The following is a 17,724-nucleotide window of genomic DNA, read 5'->3' on the forward strand; positions in this document are numbered from 1 at the left end:
CATGCCTACCCCGTTTGTCAGATGGGAAGACTGAGGCTTGGAGTGAAAAGAATCACGAATCGAGCTTTCTTTGGTGAGTCTGAAAGTGGGAAGGGTCACAGCGTCCAGGAGAAAGCTGGAGCCCGGGCCTCTCCGGGGAGGCACTGCCAAGGGCGCTTGATGGCAGGAGCCGGCTGCTCCCTGGGGGACCAAGCACCCCAAGCCTCGTGCACCCCAGTCCCTGGCACTCAGCGGTGCTGGGCGAGCGCTTGCCATGGCCTGGGGGGCTCAGTGGGTGGCCCCTTCTTGGGGATGACCGTTTCTGGGCTAAAGCCTTCTTGACCTGGGCTCGCACCTCCACGCCTCTATGTGACCTCCACGTGACCTCCACTGACCACCTCCACGCCTCCTCTGACCACGTGGCCTCGGGCGAGTGCCTTTGTCTGTCTGTGAAGCCTCAGCGTCTTCATCAGTGAAGTGGGCTGTTGGGGACCCCCCTCTCAGCACAGGGCCTGGCGGAGCAAAGGAGCTCAGCTGGGCACCACCTGGGGCTCGGGAGGATGCTGAGGGGCCAAGAGGGATGCAGGGGGATTCGAGCGGCTCCGAGCATCCTCCCACACCTGCGTTCCCTCGATGGTTCGGCTCCTCTCTGCATCCCAGGGAGTTTCCCGTCTTAGCATCAGCCGTCCAGCCTGCCGGCCGCATCTCCTGCTGCCCCAATGGCAGTGAGACCTTGTCATCTTATTCTCAAACCATGACTGGCATCGTGATGGTCCACGTTTCCCTGTAGATAACTCATCACAGGCTGGCCTCAGAGCTTTCAAGCTCAGAGCTTTCGCCCTGCGTCCTTTTGTTGTCTCTGATGGCAGCTCCGTGATGGAGGAGGAAACCAAGGCTCAGAGAGGGGAGTGCGTTGACTCAGGTCACACAGTGACCAGATTGGGGGTGGACCCATCGGTGCAAAGGCCTGCAGTGGGAGAGAGCCCAGGTTCTTCGGGTCAGGTCAGCCAGGCCTGAGCTCAGGGGGGTGAAGAGCAGGTCCCAGGAGTCGGGCTCAGCTGGCCAAGCCCTGTCCCGGGCCTGCCCTCTGTGGTCAGGGAGCCACCATCCACTCCGAGTTCCTGAAGTCAGGCCTTGTGGGCCTGAACTCCTCCCGTGCCCCAAATGGGCTCTTGTGCAGCTGAAGTAGCCCCAGGGCGGCTCAGCCCTCCTGTAACCCCACGCTCTGCCCCTCTTAGCCTGGAGGGGGCTGCTGTGAGGATGTAAGGGGAGGCGGGGGCCAGGAGCAGGGCCCAGGCAGCGGTCAGAGACTGGTCAGCTGGGTGACCGGGGGCGTGCCTCCCCCTGAACCCTGGTGCCTCCTTGTGACCTTGACCCCTGGAGCTTTGTGGGGTTCTCTGAAATCCTGTGTGTGAATGACCGGTGCAGGGCCAGCAGTGGCAGTGGCTCACGGGTCTCGCGGGTACCTATCTGTGGCTGGCGCTCTGACGTCCTCGGTCCCAGCACACAGGGTGGTGTGAGCCGAGTGGGCAGGGCCCTGCGGTTCTCCCGGGGACTGTGGTGGGCCCGGCTGGCCCGCAGCCCACGTGGGTGGACACAGGGAGCTCCAAGGAGGCTGGGCCGCCGCCCCCGTGCTGGGCAGGGGTCTGGAGCCCAGAGGGGAGGCTGAGGGCACGGCGGGGACTGGGGCTGCTCCGAGCCCAGCTCAGCCAGAGGGCCTGGGAATTCCGGATGGGAGGCCAGCTTTCTTCCTGATGAAACCCAGGCCGGCCCGGCTCCCGTCCAGCTGGGCATTTATGGAAAACGGGAGTGGGGCGGGCAGAGGGACCGCCTCTCCCTCCCACCCTGGCAGAGGCATTGACTACGAATTGCAGTAGCAGCGACAGTGAGACTCGCGGCTCCTGTGCGTGTCCTCACGTTGTATCTGACCTTCCAGCGGCAGCTCTACCCGATGAGCCTGCCACGCCCGCCCAAGGCCACCCGGCTCAGTAGTGCAGCTGGGACCCGGCCAGGTGTCCGGCCCAGGGCGTGTGCCCACCCTCCTGTTGCCATGCTGCCCCTCGTGTGTGTCCGTGGGCTGTCCCCGGAGAAGCGATTTGGGGCTGGGGGAGCTTGTGGCACCTGGAGGGTTAGAGAGCGCAGGTGTCTGCGCACCCAGCCCTCGGGGGTGGCGGACGTGTGGGTGGGAAACCCCGCAGGCAGTTAACTCTCTTTCCTGTCCTCCGCCCCCTCCGGCTTGCAGCGCCTCACAGTTGGCACAGCCAGGTCATGTCTGCTGTGAGCAGGAAGGGGGCCACCCCCCTTTCACAGACAGGGAAACTGAGGCCCCGACAGGGGCAGTGACAGTTCATGCAGCAAGGGAGTGGCAGACCCCTGGAATCCAAGTCCCACAGGACCAGCATGCTTCGCCTCCTTCCCCACAGGGAGCTGCCCCTCCCGGGGGGTGCGGGTCACTGTCCCTGGGGTGGAGGGGGGTCAGGCTTCCGTGGGGCAGGAGGGTGCCTCCTGGTGAGCAGAACCCACCAGCAAGTGCCCTCCCTTCTCTGAGGAAGCTTTGCTAAGAGGGGAGGGACATGACCAAATTAGGGATGTTGGCAGCTGCTGGGCGGGAAATCAATGGGAGGGAGGAGGGAGGCTGGGAAGCAGCTGGCACAGCACTGGGGTGGGGGTGGGGGTGGGGGTGGGGGGACTCTGGGCTGGCCCTGGACAGTGGGGCTGTTCTCGTGTTTTCCAGGTGGCCAGGGTGAGTGGGACTCCTGGTAGGGTAGGACAAGGGGTGTTCACAGTATGGGGTCCCAGGAGGGGGAGGTCTGGTCTGGGGGCTGTCCCTTTGGGCCATGTGGAGCGTGAGGGGCCCCTGGGCCGTCCAAGAGGAGCTAGAAGGGGGCCCGACTGGCGAGGAGCCTGGGAGCGAGGCCTGCAGGGCGCCCACGCCGCCCCCCGAGATCACGTGAGGAGGGTGCCGAGAAGGGGGCTCGGAGACCCCCGTAGTCGGAGCTGGAGCCAGGAGAGGCCTGGGCCCGGAGGAGAGCTGTCCAAGGGAAGCTGCCCTTCTGGAAGCCGAGGCAGTCAGTGGTCAGAGGTGTCTGCATTAATGGGAGCAAGCATCGGATTCAGTGACCGGGGGTTGCTGGTGGCCAGGCCCCCAGTTTGTGCTGATCCCACGGGCGGCCCCTTGCTGACGGTTTCCCTTCAGCTGCGGTGGGGGTGGGGCAGCACAGGCGACATACACGCAGCCTTGTCCCTGGAGATGGAAGCAGGCCTGGGTGAGCCGCGGGACGGGGCGCTCAAGAGGCCGGCGAGAGCTCACCGTCTGCCCTCGTTCCCTCCTGCTGCCCCCCACGCCTCTGTGGGGGCCTCCAGCCCCCACTTTCTGTTCCCGCCATGTTGGAGCTGAGCCTCCATCGGCAGAGAGGCATTCTGCTTTAGGGAAATCAGATCAGACTCAGCATCCGTCCCGGGCTGCAGGGACCGGCAGTTGAGAGCTGGTGGCAGGGAGGGGAAGCGGGAAGCTGCCTCAGAGCGCTGCAGGCACCCCCACCACCCCGGGGGACTGGCCTGGTGCTAGGGAGCCAGCTGGGGCGAAGGCTGGGCAGCCGCAGGGCCTGGCCCCCTCCTCCCCCTGCCATCCCCGGCTCTCAGGGGGGTCAGTGGGAGAGGAGTAGAGTGGACGCCCAGCCCCTCTCTCTCCTCGTGGCTCTGTGCCCGCTCTAAGCTGGGAATTTCCTACCCACCTCAAGAACCCCTCCTGATGACTCTGCCTGGTAGGAGTTTATACCCCATCCTTCAGATGAGGACTCTGAGGCTCAGAGAGGTTAAGTAACTTGTTGGAAATAACCCAGTCTACAAGTGGCCAAGATAGGATGCTGACCTCGAGCCTCCCACCGTTTCGGCCCTGTGGTTTTAAACACTGGTCTCCAGACGAGCCTGGGCCCCCTGGCCTGGAGGCGGGAGTGTGCTGGAGGATGGAGCTCCTTTTTAAAATTGGCCAGAGCTGGTCGTACCTGTGAAGGTAAAGGCGTTGTGAGAACCGTGTTTCAGGATGTGTTCCAAACGGAGCCAAGTGGCACTGTGACGATGGGGGCATCAGCAAGGGTTTGTTCTCGGCTTCCCGTGCGCAGGACGCCGGGCCGGGCTCCGCGGGTGAGGCTAGGACAGGCCAGGAGATGTCCCTCGGCCTCTGGGGGCCGAGGGTCCAGCTGGGAAGATAAGAGGAAAAAAATGCTCCTCCCACATGACCTTGAGTGCTTGCTGGGTACCAGACATCGTCCGAGCTCTTTCACTGCATCCCCCTGCTGTACGACAGAGGCTGTTTGTCCCGTTCTGCCAATGAGCAGACCGAGGCTCGGAGGCATGGGGCTCTTTGCTCAAGGCCACGCAACCAGAGCCTCCGCCAGAGCCCTGGCTGGGCTGACCGCGGAGCCCTTTCTGCGGACCACTCTCCTTTGCCACCGCCCCCTCCCCGCCTGACCCTCCGTTGTGAAGCTGATGGAAAGACAGACTCCTTGTAGAGCGGTGATTCCCGCGTGAGGGGGCTTCGGAGGGGGCTGTGGCAGGGTCAGGAGGGCTTCCGAGAAACGGGGCATCCCAGCTGGGATTGGAAAGGTGTGTAGGGGTCGCCAGGCTGAAAGGTGAGGGGGAGTGTTCTGGGCGGAGGGAACGGCAGGTACAAAGGCCTGGAGGCAGAACTGGTGAGAGGAGCTTAAGGGGGGGGTCACAAGGGGTGGGGGTGTTGGGGGTGGGCAGGGGCCTGGGGCTGGAGGCACTGAGCACGGCCTGCCTTCCTCCTGGGCTCTGAGCCCTGAGCCCTGAGCAGGGATCCGCCAAGTGCAAGGGCGGTGTGGTTGGACGCCTGTTAATTTCACGCTTGGATGGTGGCCCGGGAGAAGCGGGGATGGTGCTGAGCCTGGGAGCCTGAGCCTGGGACCGTCACTCTGAGGTCTGGGCGGAGGCAGAGGGACCCCAGAATTGTCCCCATCCCCCGCCTCCCTCCCATTGCGTGAGGGGGTCGGAGCTGCTGGGGGCAGGACCCCAGGCCCTTCTGGCGCTGTGCGGGGACAGCACACAGAATGGGCTGATGAGGACAGACGTGTCCTCCCCACTTTTCATTTTGAAAAATCGAGGGAAGCATTGAGATAAGAGCGCGGGAGCAGCTGTGTGGCCTCCCCCCAGATCCACCCGCAGTCAGCATCTCCCACGTTTCCTTTCTCTCTTCCCAAGTATCTGTGCGTATTTCTGACCCTCACCCCTGATACAGCTCCAAGGAGAAAGGACCTTCTCCCACGTGACCTCTCATTGTTAGCACTCCTAAGAAAATCAGCAGTGAGTCCGTCAATGTCCTTTATCGCCGGTGTTTAACTCTGATCCAGGACCCAATCCAGGTGTCACGAATCGCATTGGGTGGCCTTGTCTCTTTAGTCTTTTTCCAGAACAATCCCTTCCTTGTTTTACCTTTCATGGTGCGGACTTGTTGACATGTCCTGGCCACTTGTTTTGTAGAATGTCCCACCGCTGGGTATGTCTGATTATGTCTTCGTGATTAGACTCAGGGCAAAGGTTTTTGGCAGGAGAACTCCGCAGGTGCCGTGTCCTTTGGCCGCCTCACGTCACGGGACGCGTGAGGTCGGGGTGTCTCCCGACTGGGGAGGCCAGGTTTGATCAAGAACACTCATCTTTTAATAGTTATCTTTTTATTGTGTATTAGAAAAGATGCGACTGGCCCACGTCGCTGGTCATTGTGTGGGTATTACTGCTTAGACTGAAACGAGATTAGGCAAGAAGGTGAAAAGGGTGAGCCGGTTTAGAGAAACACCCCGAGGGGTCATCGGCAGGTGGATGGGGAGAATTGCCAAGGTGGTGTGGGCATGGCTGAGCTTCTGGAAACCCAGGTGGAGCGGTGAGTCTGCGGGTCCCTGTGTCGAGCACAGATCCTGCTGTTCCTCTTCCGGCTGTGGCCCCAGGCCCCTTCCTCAGGCCGCCTCCCCCGCTCAGCTTCCTCTCCTACACAGAGGCTCACACCGGACGTCCAGGCTGGGGTGGTAGCACAGATCTGCCTGACCCTTGTCGAGGGGCTCGGGGCAGGTGGCCAGGCTCCCAGAGGGCTGCCTGCTGCCCACTCCCCCTCCAAGACCCTCCAAGGCTCCAGGCAGAGAAGCAGTGACAAGCCACTGGCCCTGGCAAGGTGCCCGGGGACGCCTGATGGCCTTGTCTGTTTCCTAAAGGTTAATTAGCTGCTTATGGGATCGGGCAGGGCTTCTCTCCCCTACCCCGGCTCACATCCCCTGGGGCTTGGCTGCCTAGCCTGCTGGCTGCCCAGTGTTCTGTGTTGGGGACCGTTCTAATGGGGGAGGGGACGGCCAACTATGTCCCCTCTGCCCAGCGCCCATGGCACCTGCATCCTGGGGCCTCGTCGGGGGTGGGGGGTGGTGAGGGGGTACCGGGGAGGCTGGAGGCTGAGAGCCTGGGGCAGGCTGGAGGCTGGGGCTGGGCCGGGGCCGGGGGAGGGTTGGGGCTTCTGAGCTGGGGGATTCTGGGGAGGCTCTCTGGCCCTGTGAGGCCATGCTTGAGATCAGCAGTGGATGTGCCCATGAGCCCTTGCCACCCAGCTCCTGCAGTTTATGTCACGTGATGCCAAGGTCACACAAGGTCATGAAGCTCATTGGCTGACTCGAGGTGGGTAGAGGGTACCCAATGGGCTGTCCATCCTGGGCTCTGGAGACACAGTCCCAGAGCTGCCATATCCTGGCAGGGTGACCCCGGGTGCCTTCAGGCAAGTAAGCGGACCTGTCTGAACCTCGGTCTCCTCATTGGGAAAACGGGATCACACCTGCCTATGGGATTCTTGTGCAGGTGGAGAGCACCAAGCCCTTTAATCTTCACAACAAGCACATTTTACAGATGAGGAAACTGAGGCTCAGAGAGGGGCAGTACTTTGCCCAAGGACACACAGCTAGGAAACTGTGGAGCTGGATTTGAGCCCAGCTGGTGCAGTCTGGCTCCAGAGTCCACGCCCTGAGCTCCCGGCCCTGCACCGCCAGCCTGAGTGGCAGGTCCAGGGCTGCCCAGCCTGGGTTAGGCCTGCCTGACTCCTCTCTCACCCCCTACCCTGTACCAGAACTCTCTTGGAAAATTGCATTCTTTTCCCCTGGGTCTGGCTGTCCTGGGTCACCGGCACCTCTCTCCGCGGCCTCTCGTTGACAGGTCACTTCCTCAGGCCCTCATTTGGGCTTGTGGGAGGAGAGCGCTGACGAGGAGGGCCAGGCGGCGGAAGCTTCCAGCCTGCTCCAGGAGTCTGACCACCGCGTTCCAGGCTGTGGGTCTCGTGGCTGAGTTCAGACCGTCGCCCTGCCACTTCATGTCCTGGCCCCTTTGTGACTCACTTTCCCCATTTGGAGCCAGGGCAGAGGAATGCTGTCTTCCCTCAGAGCTGCTGTCGGCGTAGCTGAGCCAGAGCGCAGAGGCCCGCCCTGGCTCAGACCCGCGGGGGGCTCGAGGGACTGGGCCGTGGCTGCCCGCGGGCTTTGAGCTGTGTTTGAGGGGTGGCCTCCCAGGTCTGACGAGGCACAGACAATGCAGGGCCTCCCTTCCCAGTTCCCTGGGAAGAGATTCCAGTTCTGCAACTCGGTGGCCCTCCGCCTAGCACCCACCTTCCTGTCCATTCGTGCATTCGTTCATTCATTTGTTCGTTCATTCATTCATTCATTCCACAGCCTGTATTGAGCACGTTTGAGTGCCGGCTCCGAGCTGGGGTCAGGAGCTTCCGCACCTGTTACCATTGAGTCCCTGGCACGGCTCACGTGGCAGGTACTGTTACTATTATTCCCTCTTTACAAACGAGGAAACTGAGGCACGGGGAGCTGGAGGTGCTCTCCTGAGGCCCCCCACGCCCCCCCTGCCCCCTGCAGAGAGCGAATGTGCCCTTGGCGGTGCTGTGATGTTCCCGTTCAGTGATTTTGGAGAGAACATTGTTTGATTCGACTTGAACTGATTCAGTACTTTTCAGAAAAAACATTTTTTGTTTCACGGTTCAGTAAAGAGTGGCTATTTGGGCTCGGCGGGAGGTTCAGCCACTTTACACGGCTCGTTCCAGCCTTTGGTCCTCGGCCCCGCTCTTGTCTCGCCTGTGAAAGACCCAGGACTGTTCCCTGTGAGGGGCTGGAGGGACGGGCCCAGTAGGGGGCTCAGCCTGTCTGCTGGCCCCACGTACCCGCAGACGGCTGCAGGCCTGGCACCAGTGCCTCCCCGGCCCACTCTCCCCGGGGCTGAGCGATGGGGAGAGGGTGTCTGAAAGCTGGGCTGGGCGGGACCGTCCTGTCTGCCCACCCCAGGACAGGGGAGAGGTCCACCCCTGCGCCTGACAGGCTGTTCTTTTGGTCCCCCGGCAGCACGGTGGGTTTGGGAGGGGATGGGCCAGGGCTGTCCCCTGCTGGGGTGGCCCGACACACAGCTCCTGACTGGGGCTGTTCACCTGGGGGCTGTGGTCTTGTTCAGAGCCGGCCAGTGTCCCGCTGTGGGCAGGCAGGCCGTGGGCCGGGTGGGGAGGGTAGGAGGATGTCCCCCAGTGTCCATGCCCCCACCCCCAGGACACCTCCCGGAGCTAAAAGCCTGCTTTTCTATTTTCTCTTGCAGTTACCGAGAAGGAGGTCCAGCAGTGGTGAGTAGCTGCTTTTTCCTAAACTGTGGGTGGGGGTTGGGGTGGGGGGGTGTTGGCTTCGTGCTGAGGGGACAGCAGTCCGGCTGCCCGGGACAGGGGCACATGGAGGGGCCTCTGAGAGTGGCTCATCCGCAAACCAGGCCGGGCCGCCTTGCTCTGATTCCCTTGTTCACGAGGGAGTGACGAAGATCCGACCGAACCGGGGTGGGATGGGCGGGGTCTGGCAACGCCTTGCCTCATGTGGCGTCTCTAAGGACCACCAGCCCTGAAGTGTTCACTCCAGGTCCTGCTCACCCGAGGGAGGGGTTTGGACCAGAAGAGAGTCAGGAGACTGGGTCCCAGGCCCGGCTTCGTCACTAAAGCATCTTCTCTCTGGGGTTCAGCCGCCCCTTCTACAACGTGATGGATTAGACTGGATCAGGGATGGAAAATAAGCTCCCTCATGGGTGCAGCTCTGATCAATCCTTAGTGGCTGCCTGGAGTACCGTGTTAAGAAGGATTCTGAGGCTGTATGTCAGGGAACAAATGGAAAGTATAGCAGTGAGAGATTAATGAGGTCTGTAATGGATTAGTGATGTCTGCCCTGAGCTGGGGAGAGGAGAGCAGCGTATTGTCTGTCGCTGCCCATGGATGTGGAGCAGACAGGAGGGGCCCTCATTTTAAGACGAACCCGAGTTGGGTTGGGGGAGTGCGGAGGGGAGCTTGGAGACCTCAGTGAGGTTTGGTGGTTTAGAAATGGGCTTTACAGTCCTGGCCGTCTGTCCTATACGAGTGACCTCAAGTGGTCCAACCCCTCTGAGCCTCACTTTCCCCACCTGTGTGACAGGAGTGATGACGCACTGGGGACACATCCCCCGGAAAGGTCGGGGCGCAGTGCCCAAGAGACGACGGCTGTTGCCAGTGGTCTTCCGCCCGCTGCTCAGCTGGGGTGCTGAGGCCTAGCGACATGCCCTCTGTCACACAGCCAGGCTGCGGTGGGCAGGGCCCGGCTCCTCTGGGGGCCACTCCCTGTGCCTCCGTGTCCCTGGGCCAGGCTGCGAGGGTGCCCTGCCCGGCTCTGCTGACCCCTGGCTGGACACGCAGCCAGCTGGCAGAACCGGCTGACGGGCTGGCTGCGCCGGGCGGGGGGGAACGCACGTGGAGGGAGCAGCCACTACCCCCTTCCTCCCCCACATCCTGGGACCCAGCTGTGGGCCTGACCTGCCTCCAACCTCGTTTCCACTTCTCCACGTCCCCAGGCGAGCGTTCCAGAAACATCCCTGCTTCTAGGTCTTTATCCCGGAGGCTCTCCCTCCTGGAACGCCCCACCCTTCCTTCCTGGGCTGTCTGAGCTCTACTCTCCCAAAGCTCACCTGAGTCACCTCCTCCGTGAAGCCTTCCTGGATTCCCCATCTGTACAGAATCCCCCTCCTTCCTACACACCAGCCAGAGGAATCTTTGTCGAACATAAACCTGGTGATGCCAGCCTTCTGCCTAAACCCTCCCCGGACCTCAGGTGAAGTCCATGCCCTGTCGTGGTTTCGTGGTTCTGAGGCCCCACTCAGCCCGGCCCTGCTGACCCCTCCAGCCTGACTGCTGTCTCCCTCTGCCTGCCGTCCCGGACTCACCTTGCTCTCGGGGGCTTCCTGACCTTGGCCTGGGCTGGTCCCCCTACTGGGAACGCCCCTCCTCCACTCTGCTTGGCTGCCCCCTCCTCGCCCTTGGCCTCCTCCCCTGAGCCCCCAACCCCAGGCCCCCAGGTTGGGTGAGGGCCCCGTCACTGTCACAGCCTGGGACACACCGGGCAGCAGTTACACGTCTCCATCCCTCCCTGCCTGCACCCCTGGCCCTGAGGCCGGCACTGCCCTGTCCATCGCTGCGTCCCCAGGGCCCAGCCAGAGTGGGGCTCAGCACCCAGAGGGCCCGGCCCAGGTGCCTCACACGCGCTGCTGTCACCTGGGAGCCGTCCTGGCGTCGTCGGGGGTCTCAGCTCCAGGCTGATGAGGCTCGGAGAGGGCAGGCAGAGGGCGGGTCTGTCCTGGAGAGATGGAGACGCTTCCGGCCGCTGTGGGCCAGGCCACTCAGACGGGGCCCCGTTCATTCCGTCCTCACAGTCACCCGGAGGAGGGTCCCCTTTCCTGGACGAGGCCCCTGGGCCTTCTCCTGGAGAGGTGGGAGGCAAGGTGGCCGGGGGGCTCTGGGGCCGGGTGCTGGGCTCGCATCCCCACTTTCCACATCCTGGTTGAGCAACCTGGGACAACTTACTGGACTTCTCGGTGCCTCGGTTTCCCCATCTGGAAAGTGAGGGTAAAAATAGTCAAATTATAGGAATATTGTGAAGAATAAATGAGCTAATTCATATAAAACGTTTGGAGCAGAGCCTGGGAATCCTCTCTCTGTTGGTGTTATTAATAATAGTAATAATACTGATCTCTTCATCAGCACAACCCAGGGAGCGATCCTGAGATTGAGGGTGCCCTCCTCGTTACATAGATGGGGAAACTGAGGCGCAGACAGGTGGAGTGGCTTTGATTCATTGATCAAGCTGACATTTGAGCTACGATCTGGACAACAAGGACTCAGCCTGGAGGAGAGTGTTCCAGGCACAGGGAACAGCAAGGACAGAGGCTCAGTGATAGGAATAGACTTGGCGTGTTTGAGAAACAGCAGGGAGGCCAGAGAAGCTGGCCCACAGAGAGCAGTTGCCGAGGCTCCCATGAGAAAACCGGGCCCCCGGGCTGTGGGACGCCCAGTCCTTGCTGTAGGAAAACTCTCTAAAGAGCTTATGAAAAAAAAAAAAGGTCTTTTCTCTGCCAGGAAGTTCTGTGGACAAGTAAACGTCCTTTGGTGCATTTTGGTGGTGCCTTCAAGGTTGGAAATAGTTGACCCAATGCCTTTCTCTGGCCCTCCTGGGTCAGCTCACCACCCACCTCACTGTTGCATTCTAGAATGGCCACGTTCCACATCCCTACCTCACACGGGTCAAAGCTAGGTGAGGGGTGATTAAACAGTGACACTCACACCACCACTCTCCCTGCCTGTGCCCACAGCAGACATTGGTAATGGATCACAGATTATGGCGCTTTGGATCAGTCTCCTCCAGTGCTCTGGGCAGCCAGTGCAGTTGTTTCTAACACACAGAGTGAACCCGTTTGTCATCCCTTGATTGGCCTGAACCTCACTGGTTCACTGGGATGGTATGAGGCCCACCGTGCCCCTGGTCCTTTGCACAGGAGACAGATAGGATGAGCACCTGTGTCCCAAATGCCCAGGCCCATTTTCAGAGGCCCTTTCTCACCACAGCCTCCAGCCTGTGCCTCTTCATGTTCTAAACAGCTCTCAGGCGCCCAGGAGCTGGGGATGCACCGGTGCCTACCCTCCCCTGGAACACTCAGGGCTCTTGAGCCCAGCAGCTCAGAGCGAAAACGTCTGGGGAGGGAGTAGGGAGACAGGAGGACGGGGCGCAGGGGACAGCTCTCCTCTCCTGCCTGCGAGCACCTGGGGAGATGCAGCCGGGGGCGCACCTGCACCTTCCTCTTGCGTGTCTCTCCTGCTTAAGGCCCCTGAGGCTTCCCACGGCACTAAAATGAAACCTGAAGCCCTTGCCTGGCCCTCAGGGCTCCCTGCGTCCCTGACCTCACCCTCTCCCGCTCACTGGGCACCAGCCATACTGGTGGCCCCTCACCCCCCCAAGCTCATTCCTTCCTCAGAGCCTCCGTCCTTACTGTTCCCTCTGCTCCCAGATCTTGGCGTCTCTGCTGCAGCGTCACCTCCTGGGAGAGGTCTGCACTGACCGTGGGCCCCGGTTTCTCTGGGTCCGTACAAGATCGTCTTGTTTTGTGCTGACATTTAGTGGCTGCTCCAGAGAGGGGAACCAAGGCCCTGGGCTGTTACAAGATTCTGCGATTTTCCTGGGCCGCCTAGTGGGCCTAGAACTCAGGCCTCCGTGCTGGTGGGGTCCCAGGTCCTCCAGGAGAACCGAGGCCCCAGGTGGTCAGGAGCATAGGTCAGGTCACAGCCAGGCAATGCCTGTGCCAGCGCCACCTGGGTGCCCCGCGGCGTCCTACCGGCCACTCCCAGCTCGGGGCGGCTGGCGCAGCTGCCTGCGTTTGGCAGCAGGACGAGGCTGGAAGCTTAGGGAGGTGAGGCCCGTGCCGGGGTCTGCAGCCAGCCCGGCACCCCTGCCCGTCTCAGTTCCCCCTTTGAGCTGACTCGTCACAGTGGAAGGTCAGGAACCCTACGGGGGGCTGATAAGGGAACGGCAGCCCCTGAAAGATGAGTAAAAACTGTGGTCACCTGGAGAACGAAGAGGCCACGACCCTGGGTGGAAGCAGCACGTCACAAGTGGGACCCCCAACACGGTTCCACGGTGAGGAACACGCAGAGGGACGGAAGGGAGGCCGGCTGGGGGCTGGCGGTGGGTGCACTGGGGAGGCAGCGTCAGGGGTATGGGTCCTTTTTTCCTCTCATGTTTTCTGGAGAAACTGAGGCTCGGGGTGGGTGGCAGAGACTCTTGCCCAATTTGCACAGCTGTGTGTGTGTGGGTGGGTGTGTCTGGGTCCAGCTCACTGCACCCCCTGGCCCAGGCTCTCGGGCTCAGGGCTGCTGGCTCCTGCTCCGGGAACCCACAGAGCTGAGGGCGGCGGGCTGGGAGGACGAGCAGGGAGAGGTAGGGGCGTCATCCTCAGGGATGTTTGGGACCCTCCTCCGGGACCGTGTGAAGTCAGGTGTCCAGGGAGCCCCGGGAGGGCGGTGCCAGGAAGGGGTCTGTTGGAGAAGACGCTGGGCACGCGGTTGGCGAGGCCGCTCGGCTGCCTGCAGCTGGCGTTACGCCTTGTCCCTCATTCGTCTCTCTCTGTGTCCTGCGTTCACACTGCAGACAGGGGCCCTTGGCGGGGAGGGAGATGGGCATGCAGGGCGATGCGGGCCTGGCTGCCAGCTGCGTCCCAGAGGGCGAAGTTCCATGGGAACTGGGAGCAGTGGATTCCAGAAACTTCTAGCAGGCTGGGGTCTTTGGGGAACCAAGGCCTTGGCAGCGCTGGGGCTTGCTCTAGGCCCCCGGAGAACGAGAAGCTCGGCTGGAATTGGACTCGTGTGTCGTGGCGAGCGTGCCCTCACTCATTCACTCATTGGTTGGTTGGTTGGTTCAGTAAATCTTCCCCAAGCACCTACTATGTGCCAGGCCAGTGCTGGGGGCTGGGGACAGCAGGGACTGAAGGAGACAGGTGTCTGGAGTCTCCTGGGAGCAGGGGCTGGTGCAGCTGAGGGGGCAGTGGGAGGAGGGCTCAGAGGGAGCCCAGCGTGTCTTGTAAGTGGCATTCAGCCTTCAGTGTTTTTATGACATGACAGCTTTCTTTTTTCCTTTTCCCTTTTAAAGAAGGGTAAGACTGCAGTTGTCAAATGCAGGCTTTTCTCTTCTCATCTCCAGTGTGTCTCAAAGAGGCAGCTCCCAAACACAGTCAACAAACACAGGTTTATCAAAAACCTGTGTGTGCCCTGCTCTGCTTTGGCAGCCCAGGTTCGGTTCCCGGGCAGGGACCTGTACCACTCGTCTGTCTGTCAGTGCTGTGGTGGCGGCTCACATACAAAAAGAGGAAGATTGGCACAGATGTTGGCTCAGGGACAATCCTCCTCACCAAAAAAAAAAAAAAAAAAAAAAAAATTCAACTCCTTTTTCATATTGCAGAATTCCTGCATGCTCAGTGCAGCCGGTGAAACAATAAGCACGGAGATTAATAATAATAATAATAACAAAGAGCTCTCTCCCCCACTCCTTTCTGCTGCGCACTTGAAGTGCTGTCTGAAGTGGGTGCCCCCCAGGGGATGCGTCACGGTGGGGCCTGCGTGGTGGACCCCAGGGCCGTCCGTCCATCCCCTGTGGTGGCTGGAGAGTCTGGGGCCGGGCCCCAAGAGCCTGTCCTGACCAGGCGGGTCCCTCCAAGTTGCCAGTTTTCGGTGAGAACTGTGGTAACAGGATGCCTTCTTGTGTCTCTCCGCCTCTCCCCGGCCCGCCCGGTGCCTGCGACGATGCTAGGACCACTGTCGCGTCCGCTCTGGGTCCGGAATGAAGCGGAAGGGGCTGGGGAGAGCAGGCCCACCGAGGGCTTCGGGCCTCGGCTGCGACTCTGAGATGGGCAGGATGCCGGAGCCCGGCCGGAGCCCCGTCCGACGAGAGCACAGAGGCGGCGGCACAGGGCCCCCGTTCTGGCCACCCCATCTGCTGGCCGCGGGACTCTGTTTGACATTCCCCAAGCACCGACTGTGTACCAGGCTCAGTGGTGGACCCTGCAGATTCGGGGGAACTGGAAGACATGGTCCTGCCTTGGTGGACTGTGTGGTGCACACGCTGGTCTGTCATCTCGCGGTTGCACAGCTCATTTGCCTTGTGCACAGCTGCGTGAGGCAGCACGAGGCCCAGCCGGGGACAGGGTGCTGTGGGTGTCTGCACTGGAGCATCACTCAGTCTGGGGTGGCCAGAGGGGGCTTCTAGAAGGGAGGTGCCCGGAACAAAGTGGTGAGCAGGAGTCAGGCGAGTAAGGAGGAGGGAAAGAGTGAGCCGAGCAGAAGTAGCAGCCGGGTGAAGGCCCTGAGCCAGGAGAGGACTTACCTTCCCCAGCCTCAGTTTCCCCGTCTGTGAAATGGGCATAACAGTCCTCACCTCCTGGGCTTGTTGGGATGATTCGGTGAAATCGGGCCTGGAAAGCGAGCAGCCCAGCGCCCGGCGATCAGGAGGTCCCTGATGGCAACTGTGGTTCAGAAGCAGAGACCCCTGGAAAGACAGACGCTGTGGTAGACCCCTCCCAAGCTTGTGGGGGTCCTCAGAGGCCATCTCATCCAGTGGCTCTCACCTGGAGTGGTTCTGTCCCCATCTGGAGATGCCTTCGGGTGGTATCACTTGGGGGAGGGGTGCCACTGGCGTCCAGTAGGTGGAGACCAGGGATGCTGCTCAGCCCCCTGCAGAGCCTGGGACAGCCCCTGTCACCAAGGGTGGGTGGTACCGGGGTGGAGAAACCCCGTCTAGTCTGAGCCGCTTCTTTTGCGGGCAGGGAAACTGAGGGGCGTTGCAGGAAAAGGTCAGCTTGGGGTCCCTCTCACAGAGAGACAGGACGGGGCCAGGGCATGCAGGCACCGGTGCAGGTTTCCAGGCGGCAGCCTGTTGGAGGAGAGCGGGAGGGCGGCAGGGAGAGAGGGAGGGGCCGGCCTGCTGGGACCTGAGGCCTGAGGCCTGGGCCCCGGTGGGGGAGGAGTCACGGCTCAGTCATTCTGGGGACGGAATTCATAGGCAGGAGCTTCACTGAGAGGCAGCAGCGCCCTGGGGTGTGTGCCTGGTGCAGGGGTAGGGGACGGACCGTGGCGTGGAGTCCTGGCCTTGGAGCTGTGATGACTTGCAGGGCGAATTCGGGGCCTGGGCTCAACTTGAGTGTCTGGGGCAGCTCAGACGTCCCCTTCTCTCTGCTCTAGCCAGGCAGGATGCCCCCCATCTGACGATGAACAATGGGGTTATGTAATGTTTGGGTAGCAGGCGCCTTACCGTGCGTTTACGCGGGGGTGGTGCCGCCTGGCTTGCTGGAAGGGCGGGTGAGGCAGGAACGTGGGAGGCAGGAACTCTGGGTCTGAGCCCTGTTTCTGCTGCTAACTTGATGTGTGACCTTGGGCCAGTCTCTCTCCCTCTCTGGGCTGCCAGTTCCCCAACAATCCACAGAGGAGTGAGAGCACGTCAGTGGCTCTCTAACCATCCCCAGGGAGCTCTCGGGTTCTGGTCCCCGGGGCTCAGGAGAAAGACACCAGACACCTGGGCTCTCGCTCTGTCCCTGCCTGGCAGTTCTGTGTGTTCATTCATTCATTCAGCTCACTCACTGAGCTCACTGGACGGACATTTACTGAGGCCCCATCTGTGTGCCAGGCCCTGGGCTGGGCATCGGGCTGCCATGGTGTCAGGGAGCTTACAGTCGGGTGGGGGGCACAGCCTGGAGGCAAATACGACACAGCGTGGTGCATGCTGTGCTCGGGACCTGCAAGGGGTTTGGGGGCAGAGGAGCAGGGCAGCCTCTGGGGACCTGGCGGACTTCTTGGAGGAAGTGATGCCTAGACGGGGAGCTGGTAAATGAGTGGATTAGCCAGATAAAGAGGAGGAGAACGCGCTTGGCAGGCAGAGGGACCTGCAGGTACACAGGCCTGGAGGCTGGAGACGCAGGACAAGCTCTAGAACGTGTGGCTGGGTGTGGAATGCGGGTGGGGGAGGGTGGCAAGGGGAGGCTGGGCCATCGGGTTGGGGCCACCCTTAATCGGTTGGGCGTTGCCCCCTGGGGGAGCTTCTTGGGGTCCTGCTAACGACCCCAAAGGGGGCTGAAGCCCCCCAGTGACGTGACAGCCTCTGCAGGGGTGATGGGACAGGCCCCCAAAGGTTCCCCACTGAGGCTGCCTCCCTGTACCTGCCTGCCCCCCATTAACGCCAAGGGGCCCCCCGCCAGCCCCCCCGTGGCTCGCTGCTGTTCCACGGGGCCACCGCCGTCCCCTCGGGGAGCCGGCCCCCTGTGAGCCACCATAGGAGCAGGAGCCCGTCCCGGAGAGGCCCTCGGGCGCCAGTTGTTTTCTCTTTATTGTTTTTAATAACCTTTTAGAATCACTCAAGTGACACAAATCCATTGTGGAGAACTGGGAATTTCGGGGGAGACCGAGGGGAAGTCATGGCCCCTTTCCCAGCCTCCAGAGCCAGCTGGTGACAGTGGGGGGCCCCCCCAACGTGGATCTTCAAGTCCTGGTGCCAGGCCTGCCCCCTCCTCCTGCCCAGGTACCGTCCTGGCCGGGGGCCTGGGGTCACAGCCCAGGTCTCGTCTCCGAAGCGCCCCTTCCCCGTGTCTCTGCGTCCTGGCCGAAGCGTGGAGAGTTGGGCCCGAGCGCCCGCTCAGAGGGAGGCCTTAAGAGGAGGAGCTGGAGGGCCGAGTCCCTGTCTGGTCCCTGCTGTGGGAGGGGCGCCCGAGCTCGGTGCCTCAGTGCCTCCCTCTGTGAAATGGGCGTCCCTGAAGCCACTGTGAAGGGTGAGGGGGCGGCTGCGTGAGGTCCCATCCACAAAGGCCCAGCTCAGTGCCAGCAGGGGGCTGTTGCACAGATCC

At 61.8% G+C, this 17,724-nt stretch overlaps 1 protein-coding gene across 3 annotated transcripts in view; it reads left to right on the top strand.

The window, feature by feature from the left end:
* NCS1 (neuronal calcium sensor 1) overlaps positions 1–17,724 on the top strand; it is a 52,841-nt gene that overhangs the window by 15,378 nt on the left and 19,739 nt on the right. For 2 of the 3 annotated variants that reach the window (XM_070596953.1, XM_008521580.2), the window contains exon 2: positions 8,608–8,632. In XM_070596953.1, the coding sequence (XP_070453054.1) occupies positions 8,608–8,632 (25 nt within the window). Of the gene's footprint in view, positions 1–5,566; positions 5,876–8,607; positions 8,633–17,724 lie in introns of those variants that run through there. The other variant, XM_070596952.1, reaches the window with a different exon arrangement.

This window comes from Equus przewalskii, chromosome 26, assembly GCF_037783145.1.
Source record: "Equus przewalskii isolate Varuska chromosome 26, EquPr2, whole genome shotgun sequence".
Lineage (NCBI taxonomy): Eukaryota > Metazoa > Chordata > Mammalia > Perissodactyla > Equidae > Equus > Equus przewalskii.